The 12076-nt window shown below is 60.3% G+C and overlaps 1 protein-coding gene across 1 annotated transcript in view; it reads right to left on the bottom strand.

The window, feature by feature from the left end:
• The window catches only part of LOC129705544 (cadherin-related family member 5-like), a 16105-nt gene extending 4446 nt beyond the window's left edge, over nt 1–11659 (bottom strand). The window contains exons 1-11 of the mRNA XM_055649116.1: nt 11542–11659; nt 9403–9492; nt 8706–8816; nt 8239–8403; nt 5233–5323; nt 4911–5008; nt 4014–4220; nt 3522–3638; nt 2922–2994; nt 2223–2300; nt 1514–1654 (exon numbers count right to left, since the gene is read on the bottom strand). Coding sequence (XP_055505091.1) covers nt 1514–1654; nt 2223–2300; nt 2922–2994; nt 3522–3638; nt 4014–4220; nt 4911–5008; nt 5233–5323; nt 8239–8403; nt 8706–8762 — 1027 coding nt within the window. The 5' untranslated portion in view covers nt 8763–8816; nt 9403–9492; nt 11542–11659. The remainder of the gene's footprint in view (nt 1–1513; nt 1655–2222; nt 2301–2921; nt 2995–3521; nt 3639–4013; nt 4221–4910; nt 5009–5232; nt 5324–8238; nt 8404–8705; nt 8817–9402; nt 9493–11541) is intronic.
• Between the last annotated feature and the right edge of the window lie 417 nt (nt 11660–12076).

Here is a 12076-nt window from a genome sequence, read left to right as displayed (position 1 = left end):
CCTCTGACTAAAAAAAGGCCTTTTCATCTCCTTCCTAAAGGAACGTGTTTTAATTATTTGCCCTTCAGTCCCGGACTCTCTACTAATGGAAACGCCGTCTCCACATCCACTCTATCCAAGCCCTTCACTATATGGTCAATGTAATGACGCCTTTCTAACGTGCCGTCCAACGCTCACCATAGGTTAACCCACTCATTCCTGGAATCATTCTGGATCCCTCTCCAGGGCCAGCACATCCTTCCACAGATACAGTGCCCAAAATTGTTCACAATACTCCAAATACAGACTGACCAGTGCCGTGTAAAGCCTCGACATTACATCCCTGTTTTGGTATTCTAGCCCTCTTAAAAATAAATAGACAATGGACAATAATGGAGGCCATTCGGCCCTTCGAGCCAGCACCGCCATTCACTGTGATCATGGCTGATCATCAACAATCAGTACCCCGTTCCTGCCTCCGTTTACCTGTGGCTCCGGTCCCCCGGCTGCCGGTGATAGAGGTGCCGGTACCGGGGGAACCCGTGTGTGGTGGTGTTGTCCGACGGGTTGAGGGGTCGGTGGGAGTAGGGCGGGGTCCAGGGGGCGGCTCTGATGTGGATCCGGGGGTCCCGGGTGTGGTCTGGGACGGGGTTGATTGTCCGGGCGGAGCCGGTGTCCGGGTTGATGTCACTGGAGCTGGAATAAAGGGGGTGGCGTTAATGGGGGGGGGGGGGGGGTCGGGGAGCGGGGGGAGGTCAGAAGGTCATTGTGATAGGAGCACAATTAGGCCATTCGGCCCATCAAGTCTACTCCGCCATTCAATCGTGGCTGATCTATCTCTCCCTCCTAACCCCATTCTCCTGCCTTCTCCCCATAACCCCTGACACCCGCACTGATCAAGAATCTATCTATCTCTGCCTTAAATATATACATTGACTTGGATTCCACAGCCCTCTGTGGCGAAGAATTCCACGGATTCACCACCCTCTGACTAAAGAAATCCCTCCTCATCTCCTTCCTAAAGGAACGTTCTTTAATTATTTGACCTCTGGTCATAGACTCTCCCACTAGTGGAAACATCCTATTCACATCCACTCTATCCGGGCCTTTCACTATTCTGTACATTTCAACGAGGTCCCCCTCTCATCCTTCTAAACTCCAGCGAGTACAGGCCCAGGGCCGACAAACGCTCATCATACGTTAACCCACTCATTCCTGGGATCATTCTTCTAAACCTCCTCTCCAGAGCCAGCACATCCTTCCTCAGATATGGGGCTCAAAATTGCTCACAATATTCCAAACGCGGCCTGACCAGCGCCTTGTAGCCTCAGCATTACATCCCTGTTTTTGTATACAAACCCTCTTGAAATAAATGCTAGCATCGAATTTTCTGGCAGAACTTGAGGGCCAGGCTGGGACATTATTCCTTGGAGCTCAGGAGGATATGGGGTGATCTTATTGAGGTGTATACAATCATGGGGGCAATGGGTGCAGTGAAGGAACACAATGTTTTATCCATAGTCGGTCAGTTTACCTGTGGCTCCGGACCCCGGGCTTTCTGTGAGGGAGGTGCCGGTCCCGGGGGAACCCGTGTGTGGCGGTGTTGTCCGATGGGCTGGGTGGTCGGTGGGTGTGTCCTGGGACGGGGTCGGTGTCCGAGTTGGTATCACTGGCGCTGGAATGAGGCGCTGAAATAAAGGAGGTGGCGTTGGGGGAGGGGGGGATGGGGGAGAGAGGAGAGGGAGGGGGAGGGGGAGGGGGAGTGGGGGAGGGGGGGAGGTGGAGGTGGAGGTGGAGGGGGGAGGGGGAGGTGGAGGGGGAGGTGGAGGGGAGGTGGAGGGGGAGGGGGAGGGGGAGGGGGAGGGGGAGGTGGAGGGGGAGGGGGAGGAGGGAGGTGGAGGGGGAGGGGGAGGGGGGGAGGTTTGAGAGAGAGCGCCCTCCTCTCCTATCTCCCCGCCGGCCACCCTCTCTGTCCCGGCAGCGCAATGCCTCGGTCTGAGGAAGACCCGCCTGTCCATTCTCTCCACAGATGCTGCCCGACCCGCTGGGTTCCCTCAGCACCGCGGTTCCCTTGGGCGGGGCCGGGGCGGGGCGGGGGGGGGGGGGGGGGGGGGGGGGGGGTGTTGAGGCCCCAGGTGTGTTTTTTTTCGGACGAGGCCCGGCCACCGGAGGAGCCGATCAATCATTGAACGCGCGTCTGGCGGCGAGGACGTGGAGGCCGAGCTCCGGACAAGCGCGGTTACCGGTCCCGGTGCTCGGGCGGGTGCCCGGTGCTGTAGTGGCCACCGCGCCGCCGCTGCTCGCTGTCACCGTGCTGGGGACTAGAGTATAGAATGCTTAACGTCCGTCCCGCCCCTCCCACAGCGCGGCGCTCCTTCACCGCCCCTCCCACAGCGCGGCGCTCCCTCACCGCACCTCCCACAGCGCGGCGCTCCCTCACCGCCCCTCCCACAGAGACAGGCGCTCCCTCATCGCCCCTCCCACAGCGCGGCGCTCCCTCACCGCCCCTCCCACAGCGCGGCGCTCCCTCACCGCCCCTCCCACAGCGCGGCGCTCCCTCATCGCCCCTCCCACAGCGCGGCGCTCCCTCACCGCCCCTCCCACAGCGCGGCGCTCCCCCATCGCCCCTCCCACAGCGCGGCGGGGGGCGGGGGGGGAGGGGTGGACAAGTTACCGGATTAACCTGAACCCGACCGGTGTTGCTTCCAACTGTGAAAGTTCTGCAAACATTCAGCAGGTCAGGCAGCATCTGTGGAGCTGGGAACGTTTCATACTCCCACCTCCGCCGGAGACTTCCACCCCCCCCCCTTCGCCGTCACTGTACTGTCCACGGTGTGAGCTGGCCCCACTAGAGCTGCCGCAACAATCGCTGGGTCTACCTCCACAGATGCTGTCCGTACCGCCGCTGTTTGCAGCGTCTGCGGGTCTGGGTGGTCACTCACCGTCCGTGTCACTGGTCAGCACCCGGACCTCCGTCTGCGCCACTTCTCCGTTCTCCCCGTCCTTCGCCGTCACCTGTCCCGCACAACACGCGAGGGTCATACAACACGCGAGGGTCATACAACACGCGAGGGTCATACAACACGCGAGGGTCATACAACACGCGAGGGTCATACAACAACATTGTAGTGAAATCTGTTACAAAGAGGTCCAAATAACGAGGGTTTATTGTACTTGTAATTATGAGAGGCTTTGAGAAGTTGCACAGAATCTTTCTCCCAGAGTGGAAATGTCAATGACTACAGGGCACAGCTTTAAGGTGAGAGGGGTAGAATATAGCGGACATGTGCGGGGCAAGTATTTTACACAGAGGGTGGTGGGTGCCTGGAACGCGCTGCCGGGGGTGGGGGTGGAGGCAGATACGATAGCGGTGTTTAAGGGGCTTTTGGATCGTCGCATGGACATGCAGAGAATGGACGGACATGGATCAGAGGGGATTAGTTTAACTTGGCATCATGGTCAGTACGGACATTATAGGCCGAAGGGCCTGTTCCTGTACTGTTGGGATGGCGGAGGCGTGATTGGGAAGGGGGGGAACTCACCGTCAGGACGTGTTCGTGTTGGGCGGGAGGGAGGTGGGAGCGGGTGAAGATCATGCCGTCTCTGCTGATGGTGAAGTCGCCCAGACTGAGGTAGTACGTCAGCGCAGGGTTGTTCATCTGTGGAGAGAGGCAGTCAGAGTGGAGGGGAGGGACAGAGACCCCACCAGGGGTAAACACCCCCCCCCCCCAACCCCCACACCCCCCCTCCCTCACCCCCACCCCCCCCCCCACCCACACTCCCCACCCCCCACTCTCACCCCACCCCCACCCCCTCCCTCCACTCCCAGGGGCACCCCCCCCCACCCCCACCCTACAAACATCTCCCCCCCCCGGGACAGAAACACCCCCCTAACACAAATCCCACACCGGACCCAACATGTCCCAGCTACGCCATCGAACATTCCAGTCCCACCTGCCCGCAATCACATTGCCCTGCTACCCCGGACTATCTCTATCGCGTCTCCCCAGATGCATGTGAAGGGTGGGACATACGTTGGGGTAGTCCCGGTCTTGAGCCAGTACGACCAGGGGTCTGGTAGATGAGTCCCGCTCCATGACGATGCTACCGGGCGGTGAGTTCCTGTGGATGGTCCCGTAATAGACGGGCTTCTGGAAGACAGGTAAGTGGTTGCTGAACGGGCTGACAGTCAGGGTGACTGTGGTAGTGGTGGACTTGTACAGGTCGTTCTCCTGATAGGCCTAGATAATGGACGCAATAGGTTAGACGGGCCCTGACTCCCAGCGCCTCCACCCCACCGCCCACGCCACTCCCTCCCTCATCGCCCACGCCCCCCGCCCACGTCTCTAGCCCCCCACGTCAATAACCCCGCCCCACCGCCCACGCCTCCCCCCCGCCCACGCCTCTCCCCCCCCTCACCACCCACGCCTCTCCCCCCCCCTTTCTCATCGAGCAGTTTCCTGTAACACCGCTGCTGGATGAGAGTTTTGTACATTGATGCAGCAGTTAGCGGGTATCTGGGCTCCAGCCTTGTGTCTTGTTACTGGGGGGGTAACAACGTTCTCGCTACCCATCTCCCAGCCACTACACGGGGACTCGGGGAGGATGAACTAGTCATAGAGGACATTGGTCAGTCACAACTCTGTAACGGGGGGGGCTTGTTGAGCTGTACAAGATCACGAGGGCACGGATAACTCTAGAGGATACAGGCTTAAGGTGACAGGAGAGAGATTTGAGAGATCTCAGGAACGACTTTTTTTGTAGTTTTTTAACCGTTTTTCCCACGGTGTGGTGGAGGCAGATATGATCCCTGGGACACTGGGTCCGGTCAGTGACTTTCGGGAGGGGAGGGGGCGGGTCAGAGAGGGACGGGCTCCGGCCTCGGTTCGCCCCCTGCCCGACCAGAGTGGGTGTGGGACTGGGTGACCTACCAGGATGGTGAGTGTGATGGGCCCGAGGCTGGTGATCGCCTTGGTCATGGTCAGCGCTCCGTCTCTCTCGTCAATCTGAAAGGCGCGGCCATCATCTCCTGCCAAAACATACCGCAGAGCTGGGGACAGGTCAGATACCCCCCTCCCCCCATCCCCATCCCCCCCCCCCATCCCCACCCCCCCACCCCTCGCCCCCCTTCCCCCATCCCCCCTCCCCCATCCCCATCCCCCACCTTCCCACCTCCTCGCCCCGCCCCCCGCCCACCCTCACCACCCCCCCCCCTCTATCCCGGTTATCGCAGCTCCGGCCCCGCCGACCCACCATTGATGATCCGGTACAGGACGGTGGCGTTGATGCCGGAGTCTCCGTCCACCGCCAGGATGTTCCGCGGCGCGAGGGTCAGCGGTCCGGGCTGTGGGCAACAGAGGGGGGGGGGGGGTGAGTATGGAGGGGGGGACGGGATGGTGGAGGGGGTGTAGGGTGTAGATGTGAAGGGAGCGAGCGGGGGGGGGGGGGGGGAGGGGGGGGGGGGGGGGGGGGGGGGGGGGGGGGGGGGGGGGGGGGGGGGGGGGGGGGGGGGGGTGGGGGGGGGGGGGGGGGGGGGGGGGGGGGGGGGGGGGGGGGGGGGGGGGGGGAGGGGGGGGGGGGGGGGGGGGGGGGGGGGGGGGGGGAGGGGGGGGGGGAAGACGGGGGGGGGGGAGGGGAGGGGAGGGGGATGAGGGGAGGGGTTGGGCTACCTCCATGGTGTGCTGCAAGGGCCAGGAAGTGAGTGGGCAAGATCATCTCCGACCCCTCTCACCCTGGCCACAAACTCTTTGAATCACTTCCCTCTGGAAGGCAACTCCGGACTGTCAAAGCTGCCACAGCCAGACATTAAAACAGTTTTATCCACGAGTAGTTGCTCTACTCAACAGCCAAATATCTGTAGCCTCCTTTCGCTCTGGTATTTAATTTAATTCACATGTTTAATCATTAATGTTTTATTATTATTAATGTTTAGTGTTTTCTGTGTCATTCGTAACTGTCACCGTATGTCATGTATTTACTTATGCGTGGAGAACCAAGGCAAATTCCTTGTATGTGAATACTTGGCCAATAAACATATTCATTCATCCATGCTCCCGGTGTCTGCGGCAATAAGGCATGGGGCTGGGGAGGGGTTGGGGCTGGGGTCGGGGCTGGGGTTGGGGCTGGGGTTGGGATTGGGGAGGGGTTGGGGGTTGGGGTCGGGGGGGGGGCACAACTTTGGGGTCGGGGCGTGGGGGGGTGGGGGGTTGGGGCTGGGGTTGGGGCTGGGGCTGGCGTTGGGGTTGGGGGCTGGGGTTGGGGCTGGGGTTGGGGCTGGTGCTGGGGCTGGGGTTGGGGCTGGTGCTGGGGCTGGGGGTTGGGGAGGGGTTGGGGCTGGGGTTGGGGTTGGGGTTGGGGCTGGGGCTGGGGTTGGGGCTGGGGGTGGGGTTGGGGGTGGGGCTGGGGTTGGGGCTGGGGCTGGGGTTGGGGTGGGGGCTGGGTTGGGGGTTGGGTTGGTTTGGGACTGGGGTTGGGACTGGGGTGGGGACTGGGGCTGGGGTTGGGGTTGGGGAGGGGTTGGGACTGGGGTTGGGGCTGGGGTTGAGCAAGGGGTTGGGGTTCGTTCAGGGGTTGGTGTTGAGGTTGGTGTTGGGGCTGGGGTAGGTGTTGGGGTTGGGGTTGGGGCTGGGGCTGGGGCTGGGGTTGGGCTTGGGGGGGTTGGGGCTGGGGTTGGGGTTGGGTCTGGGGTTGGGGGTGGGGCGGGGGTGGGGGCTGGGGTTGGGGGGGGTGGGGTTGGGGGGGGGGTTGGGGTTGGGACTGGGGGTTGGGACTGGGGTTGGGACTGGGGCTGGGGTTGGGGTTGGGGAGGGGTTGGGACTGGGGTTGGGACTGGGGTTGGGACTGGGGTTGGACTGGGGGGGTTGGGCTGGGGTTGGGGTTGGGGAGGGGTTGGGGCTGGGGTTGGGGGCTGGGGAGGGGTTGGGACTGGGGCTGGGTTGGGGTTGGGCTGGGGTTGGGGGAGGGGTGGGGGTTGGGGAGGGGTGGGGGTTGGGGAGGGGTTGGGGGAGGGGTGGGGGTTGGGGAGGGGCTGGGGTTGGGGCTGGGGCTGGGGCTGGGGCTGGGGGTGGGCCTGGGGCGGGGGGTGGGGGTGGGGGTGGGGCGGGGGTGGGGGGTGGGGCTGGGGTTGGGGGCTGGGGCTGGGGGTGGGGGTTGGGCTGGGGTTGGGGAGGGTTGGGGTTGGGGAGGGGTTGGAGTTGGGGAGGGGTTGGGGTTGGGGTTGGGGGGTTGGGGCTGGGGTTGGGGTTGGGGCTGGGGCTGGGGTTGGGACTGGGTGTGGGGGCTGGGGTTGGGGAATGGGGTGGGGTTGGGGGGTGCTGGTGTGGGGGGGCTGGGGTTGGGGGTTGGGGTTGGGGTTGGGTGGGGGGGGGGGGGTGGGGCTGGGGTTGGGGCTGGGACTGGGGTGGGGGACTGGGGTTGGGGACTGGGGTTGGGACTGGGACTGGGGCTGGGGTTGGGGAGGGGGGGGACTGGGGTTGGGACTGGGGTTGGGACTGGGGTTGGGACTGGGGTTGGGACTGGGGTTGGGGAGGGGTTGGGGCTGGGGTTGGGGTTGGGGCTGGGACTGGGGCTGGGGTTGGGGTTGGGGTGGGGTTGGGGAGGGGTGGGGGTTGGGGAGGGGTTGGGGTTGGGGAGGGGTGGGGGTTGGGGAGGGGTTGGGGCTGGGGTTGGGGCTGGGGCTGGGGTTGGGGCTGGGGTTGGGGTTGGGGCTGGGGTTGGGCCTGGGCCTGGGGTGGGGGCTGAGGTTGGGGCTGGGGTTGGTGTTGGAGTTGGGGTGGGGTTGGGGGTTGGGGCTGGGGTTGGGGTTGGGGTTGGGGTTGGGCTGGGGTTGGGGAGGGGTTGGGGTTGGGGAGGGGGTGGGGTTGGGGTTGGGGAGGGGTTGGGGTGGGTGGGGTGGGGTTGGGGTGGGGTTGGGGTTGGGGTTGGGGTTGGGGTTGGGGTGGTGGTGGGGGGTGGGGCTGGGGTTGGGGTTGGGGGGTTGGGCCTGGGGTTGAGGTTGGGGTGTGGGGGTGGGGCTGGGGTTGGGGTTGGGGTTGGGGCTGGGGTTGGGGTTGGGGTTGGGGCTGGGGTTGGGGTTGGTGTTGGGGCTGGGGTTGGGGTTGGGGTTGGGGCTGGGGTTGGGGCTGGGGTTGGGCCTGGGGTTGGGGTTGGGGTTGGGGTTGGTGTTGGTGTTGGTGTTGGGGTTGGGGTTGGGGTTGGGGCTGGGGTTGGGGCTGGGGTTGGGGTTGGTGTTGGGGGGGCTGGGGTTGGGGTTGGGGCTACCTCTATGGTGTTCTGCCTGATGGCCCCGGTATAGGCGGCGTTGAGACAAAGTCCGGGCCCCACCGACCCCGCGCACGGCTCGAACAGCGGGGGCCGGTTGTCTTCGTCCAGGACTCTGACCGTGATGTTCACCGAATCACTGACCTGTAGGCTGTTAGCAGCCTCCTGTCACAGAGGGAGAGAGGGCCTGCATTTATATAGTCACCTTGGGGTCGTACATCAATCAACTACACTGCGCGGCGCTCCCTCGGTACTGCCCCTCCCTAATTGCGGCGCTCCCTCCTCATCACCGCCCCTCCCCCAGTACCGTCCCCACCCCCACCATACTGTCCCGCCTGTGGCCCGGGGTGGGCCTGAGGCTGCAGCAGGGTCTGAGCCCACACCGTGTCCGGCCTCTGCCCACGGCCCTGGCCCGATTCCCCCCCCCCCTCCCTCCGTCCGTCCGTCCCCGCCGCTCGGCCCCTCGCCTTGGCGTCCAACACCAGCGTCAGGCTGCGCTTCACTTCATAGTCCAGGGCGCGCATCAGGTACAGATCCGGCGTGTTTTCAGTCTTCAGTTGGAAATACGGGGCTCCGTCCTGCGGGAGAGAGCGCAGCATTAGAGTTAGAGCCTCACAGGTGTGGTCTGTGCACAGGTGTGAGTACAGGTGTGGAGTACAGGTGTGGTCTGTACACAGGTGGGGAGTACAGGTGTGGGCTGTGGAGTACAGGTGTGGTCTGTACACAGGTGTGGTCTGTACACAGGTGTGGAGTACAGGTGTGGAGTACAGGTGTGGAGTACAGGTGTGGTCTGTACACAGGTGTGGAGTACAGGTGTGGTCTGTACACAGGTGTGGAGTACAGGTGTGGAGTACAGGTGTGGAGTACAGGTGTGGTCTGTACACAGGTGAGGAGTACAGGTGTGGAGTACAGGTGTGGAGTACAGGTGTGGAGTACAGGTGTGGTCTGTACACAGGTGTGGAGTACAGGTGTGGAGTACAGGTGTGGTCTGTACACAGGTGTGGAGTACAGGTGTGGAGTACAGGTGTGGAGTACAGGTGTGGAGTACAGGTGTGGAGTACAGGTGTGGAGTACAGGTGTGGTCTGTACACAGGTGTGGAGTACAGGTGTGGAGTACAGGTGTGGCCTTGCAGAGTAGGTGTGCCCATCTGATCTCCCGCTCACCGTGTTGGGGTCCAGGCTGTAGTAGACGACGTCTTCTTCGTCGAGATCCACGGCCGCCACATTGGTCCACAACTTGCCGACGGGGTAGAGCTGTAGGGAGCGAGGGCAGAGCGTGAAGCAGAGATCCTGACCCTTCACCCCACCTGTCGGCCCACTCCACCTGCAGCATCAGGTGGCCCACTGTCTCACCCAGCGTTTCTCAACCTTTTTACCCTTGCGGAACCATTGAAATAATTTTCATTTCAGGGAACACATACATAAAAATTATTATATATCTCCTTCAATCTCTTTCTTTCTCGGGCAAACATAATATATTTTTTTGATAACTGGTTTAAGCAAAAAATAACTGCTTGTTCAAAACTGAAGCAAATAAAGGCAAACAGAAGAACTCACCTTGGAGGAGAGAGAAAGAGAGAGGGAAAACACATAAACTTTCCATAAACTAACAAAAACATAAATAACCTTTTCATAAACAAAAATATACATAAATATACATAAAAGGACAGCGGAAAAAATCACTGGGACTTCTCTTCCTTCCATCATGGACATGGGGTACAAGCGCTGTCTGAGTAGAGCTAAGGGCATTATCAGAGCCCCCACACACCCATAATACGGACTGTTCATACTGCTTAACTCTGGGAGGAGGTACCGCAGCATGAAGAGCGGGACAACCAGGTTCTGCAACAGCTTCATCCCCCAGGCCATAAGATTACTGAACAATCAACAAAACCGAGGCTAGAACTTTTTAAATATCGTCACTTTTAAAAACTTTTTAATATATATTTATTTTACAGAACCATGCGCATGACGCATTTTTATGGACGCACCTGGAACTTTTAACTTTTAACTGATTTTGGAGAGTAAAATGCAACGAAATTTCGTTCAAGGTGCACTGTGTCTAGGTGTATATCTGAATGACAATAAAGTTTTCATTCATTCATTCATGCATTCATTCATTCATTCATTCATAAATATACTTTTTTTTTAGATTCATATAACATCCCTAAATGATGGGGTAATGATACTAAATAACGTGGGTGAATGAGGGACTTCCTGCGCGCCAGGAGGCACAGACAGGACTGATGGAGACCGTGCACACGTCGGTACTCGAGTGAGTCACTTGATGATACACTGATCCGTCAGGTACAGCTCCTGACCACTGACCACTAAAGGCCGTTACATACTGGCGCCTTATAGACTTCGCTAAATATGACATCGCTAAATATGCTAAATAGACATCGCTAATTATGCCGTACGTGTATAATAAAATTACGAATATGTAATTAAACACAAAAATGACTACAAAATGTATTTACATTGCCGATTTATCACGATTTCTCTGGGAACCCCAGGCGGCCTCTCGCGGAACCCAAGCGTTCCGGGGAACTCTGGTCCCACCCCTACACCGGGTCACACTTTTAGCGATGGATACAGGAGAGGGACGGGTCACTATGTCCGTGGTTCAGGAACAATAACCTTTCGCTCAACGCAAGACCAAGGAACCAACGATGATAGGCTCGAAATGCTGGAGTAACTCAGTGGGACATGTAACAAGATGCTGGAGTAACTCAGTGGGACATGTAACAAGATGCTGGAGTAACTCAGTGGGACATCTCTCCAGAGAAGGAATACGTGACGTTTCGGGTGAAAGAGTGAAAAATCTGAAGAAGGATCTCGACCCGAAGCGTCACCCATTCCTTCTCCCCAGAGATGCTGCCTGTCCCGCTGAGTTACTCCAGCATCTTGTGTCTATCTTCGGTTTAAACCAGCACCTGCAGTTCCTTCCTGCACCAAGGAACCAACCACGGCCGGCACATTGATGTAACTACAATGAAGATTTACCAACAAACACATCGTTTATACCTTTATACACATTGAGGTTGTGACCGAATATCTGAATAACCTTCCACAGAAGCACTGTCCAGGCTAACCTGACTGGTTGCATCAAAGACTGGGACGGATATTCCAACCCGCAGGTCCCAAGCCCAGGCATGTCACACTCACACGGACATACCTGTCACGGACATACCTGTCACGGACACACCTGTCACGGACACACCTGTCACGGACACACCTGTCACGGACACACCTGTCACGCACACGGGAGATGCCCGGCCACGGGTGACACGCAGACCTCACCTCACTGATGTTCAGCGTCAGCGCCGTCTCGGGGAAGTTGGGCCGGTTGTCATTGATGTTTTCGACCACGATGTAGAGGGACAGAGAGTTCTGCAACAGAGAGGTCAGCGTGAGGCCACGTCAGAGTGGGAAAGCTAGCAGCGAGGGGGCTGCCGGAAGGGTGGCTGAGCCCAGCCAACGCCCCCCACCCCCTCACCCTCTGGGCACCGCGGCCAGGTGTGGCTGCTTCAAGGTGAGGGGTAGCAGGTGAGGCAGGTACGGGAGAAAATGGCCGAGCCGCACGCCAAGATAATCCCAGCGAGCCGCGGCCATTCCTGACGGCAGGCCCAGCTCTGGAACCGGGAACAAGCCAGGAATGAACCGGCGAGCCGCGGCCCGGTAGATGGAGCCGCCGAGCCCGGCTCTGCTCGTTCCTCCGGAGACCAGGAGAACCGCAGAGAGGGAAGGGAGACCGGTGGAGGGAGGGGGGGGAGCGAGGCCGGCAGGAGAGGGAAGACGGGGAAGAGGAGGGGGGGGGGGGGAAAGAGGGGGGGAG

This window comes from Leucoraja erinacea, chromosome 18 (genome assembly GCF_028641065.1).
Source record: "Leucoraja erinacea ecotype New England chromosome 18, Leri_hhj_1, whole genome shotgun sequence".
In the NCBI taxonomy this organism is placed as follows: Eukaryota; Metazoa; Chordata; class Chondrichthyes; order Rajiformes; family Rajidae; genus Leucoraja; species Leucoraja erinaceus.
This window is presented reverse-complemented; position numbering and strand designations above follow the sequence as displayed.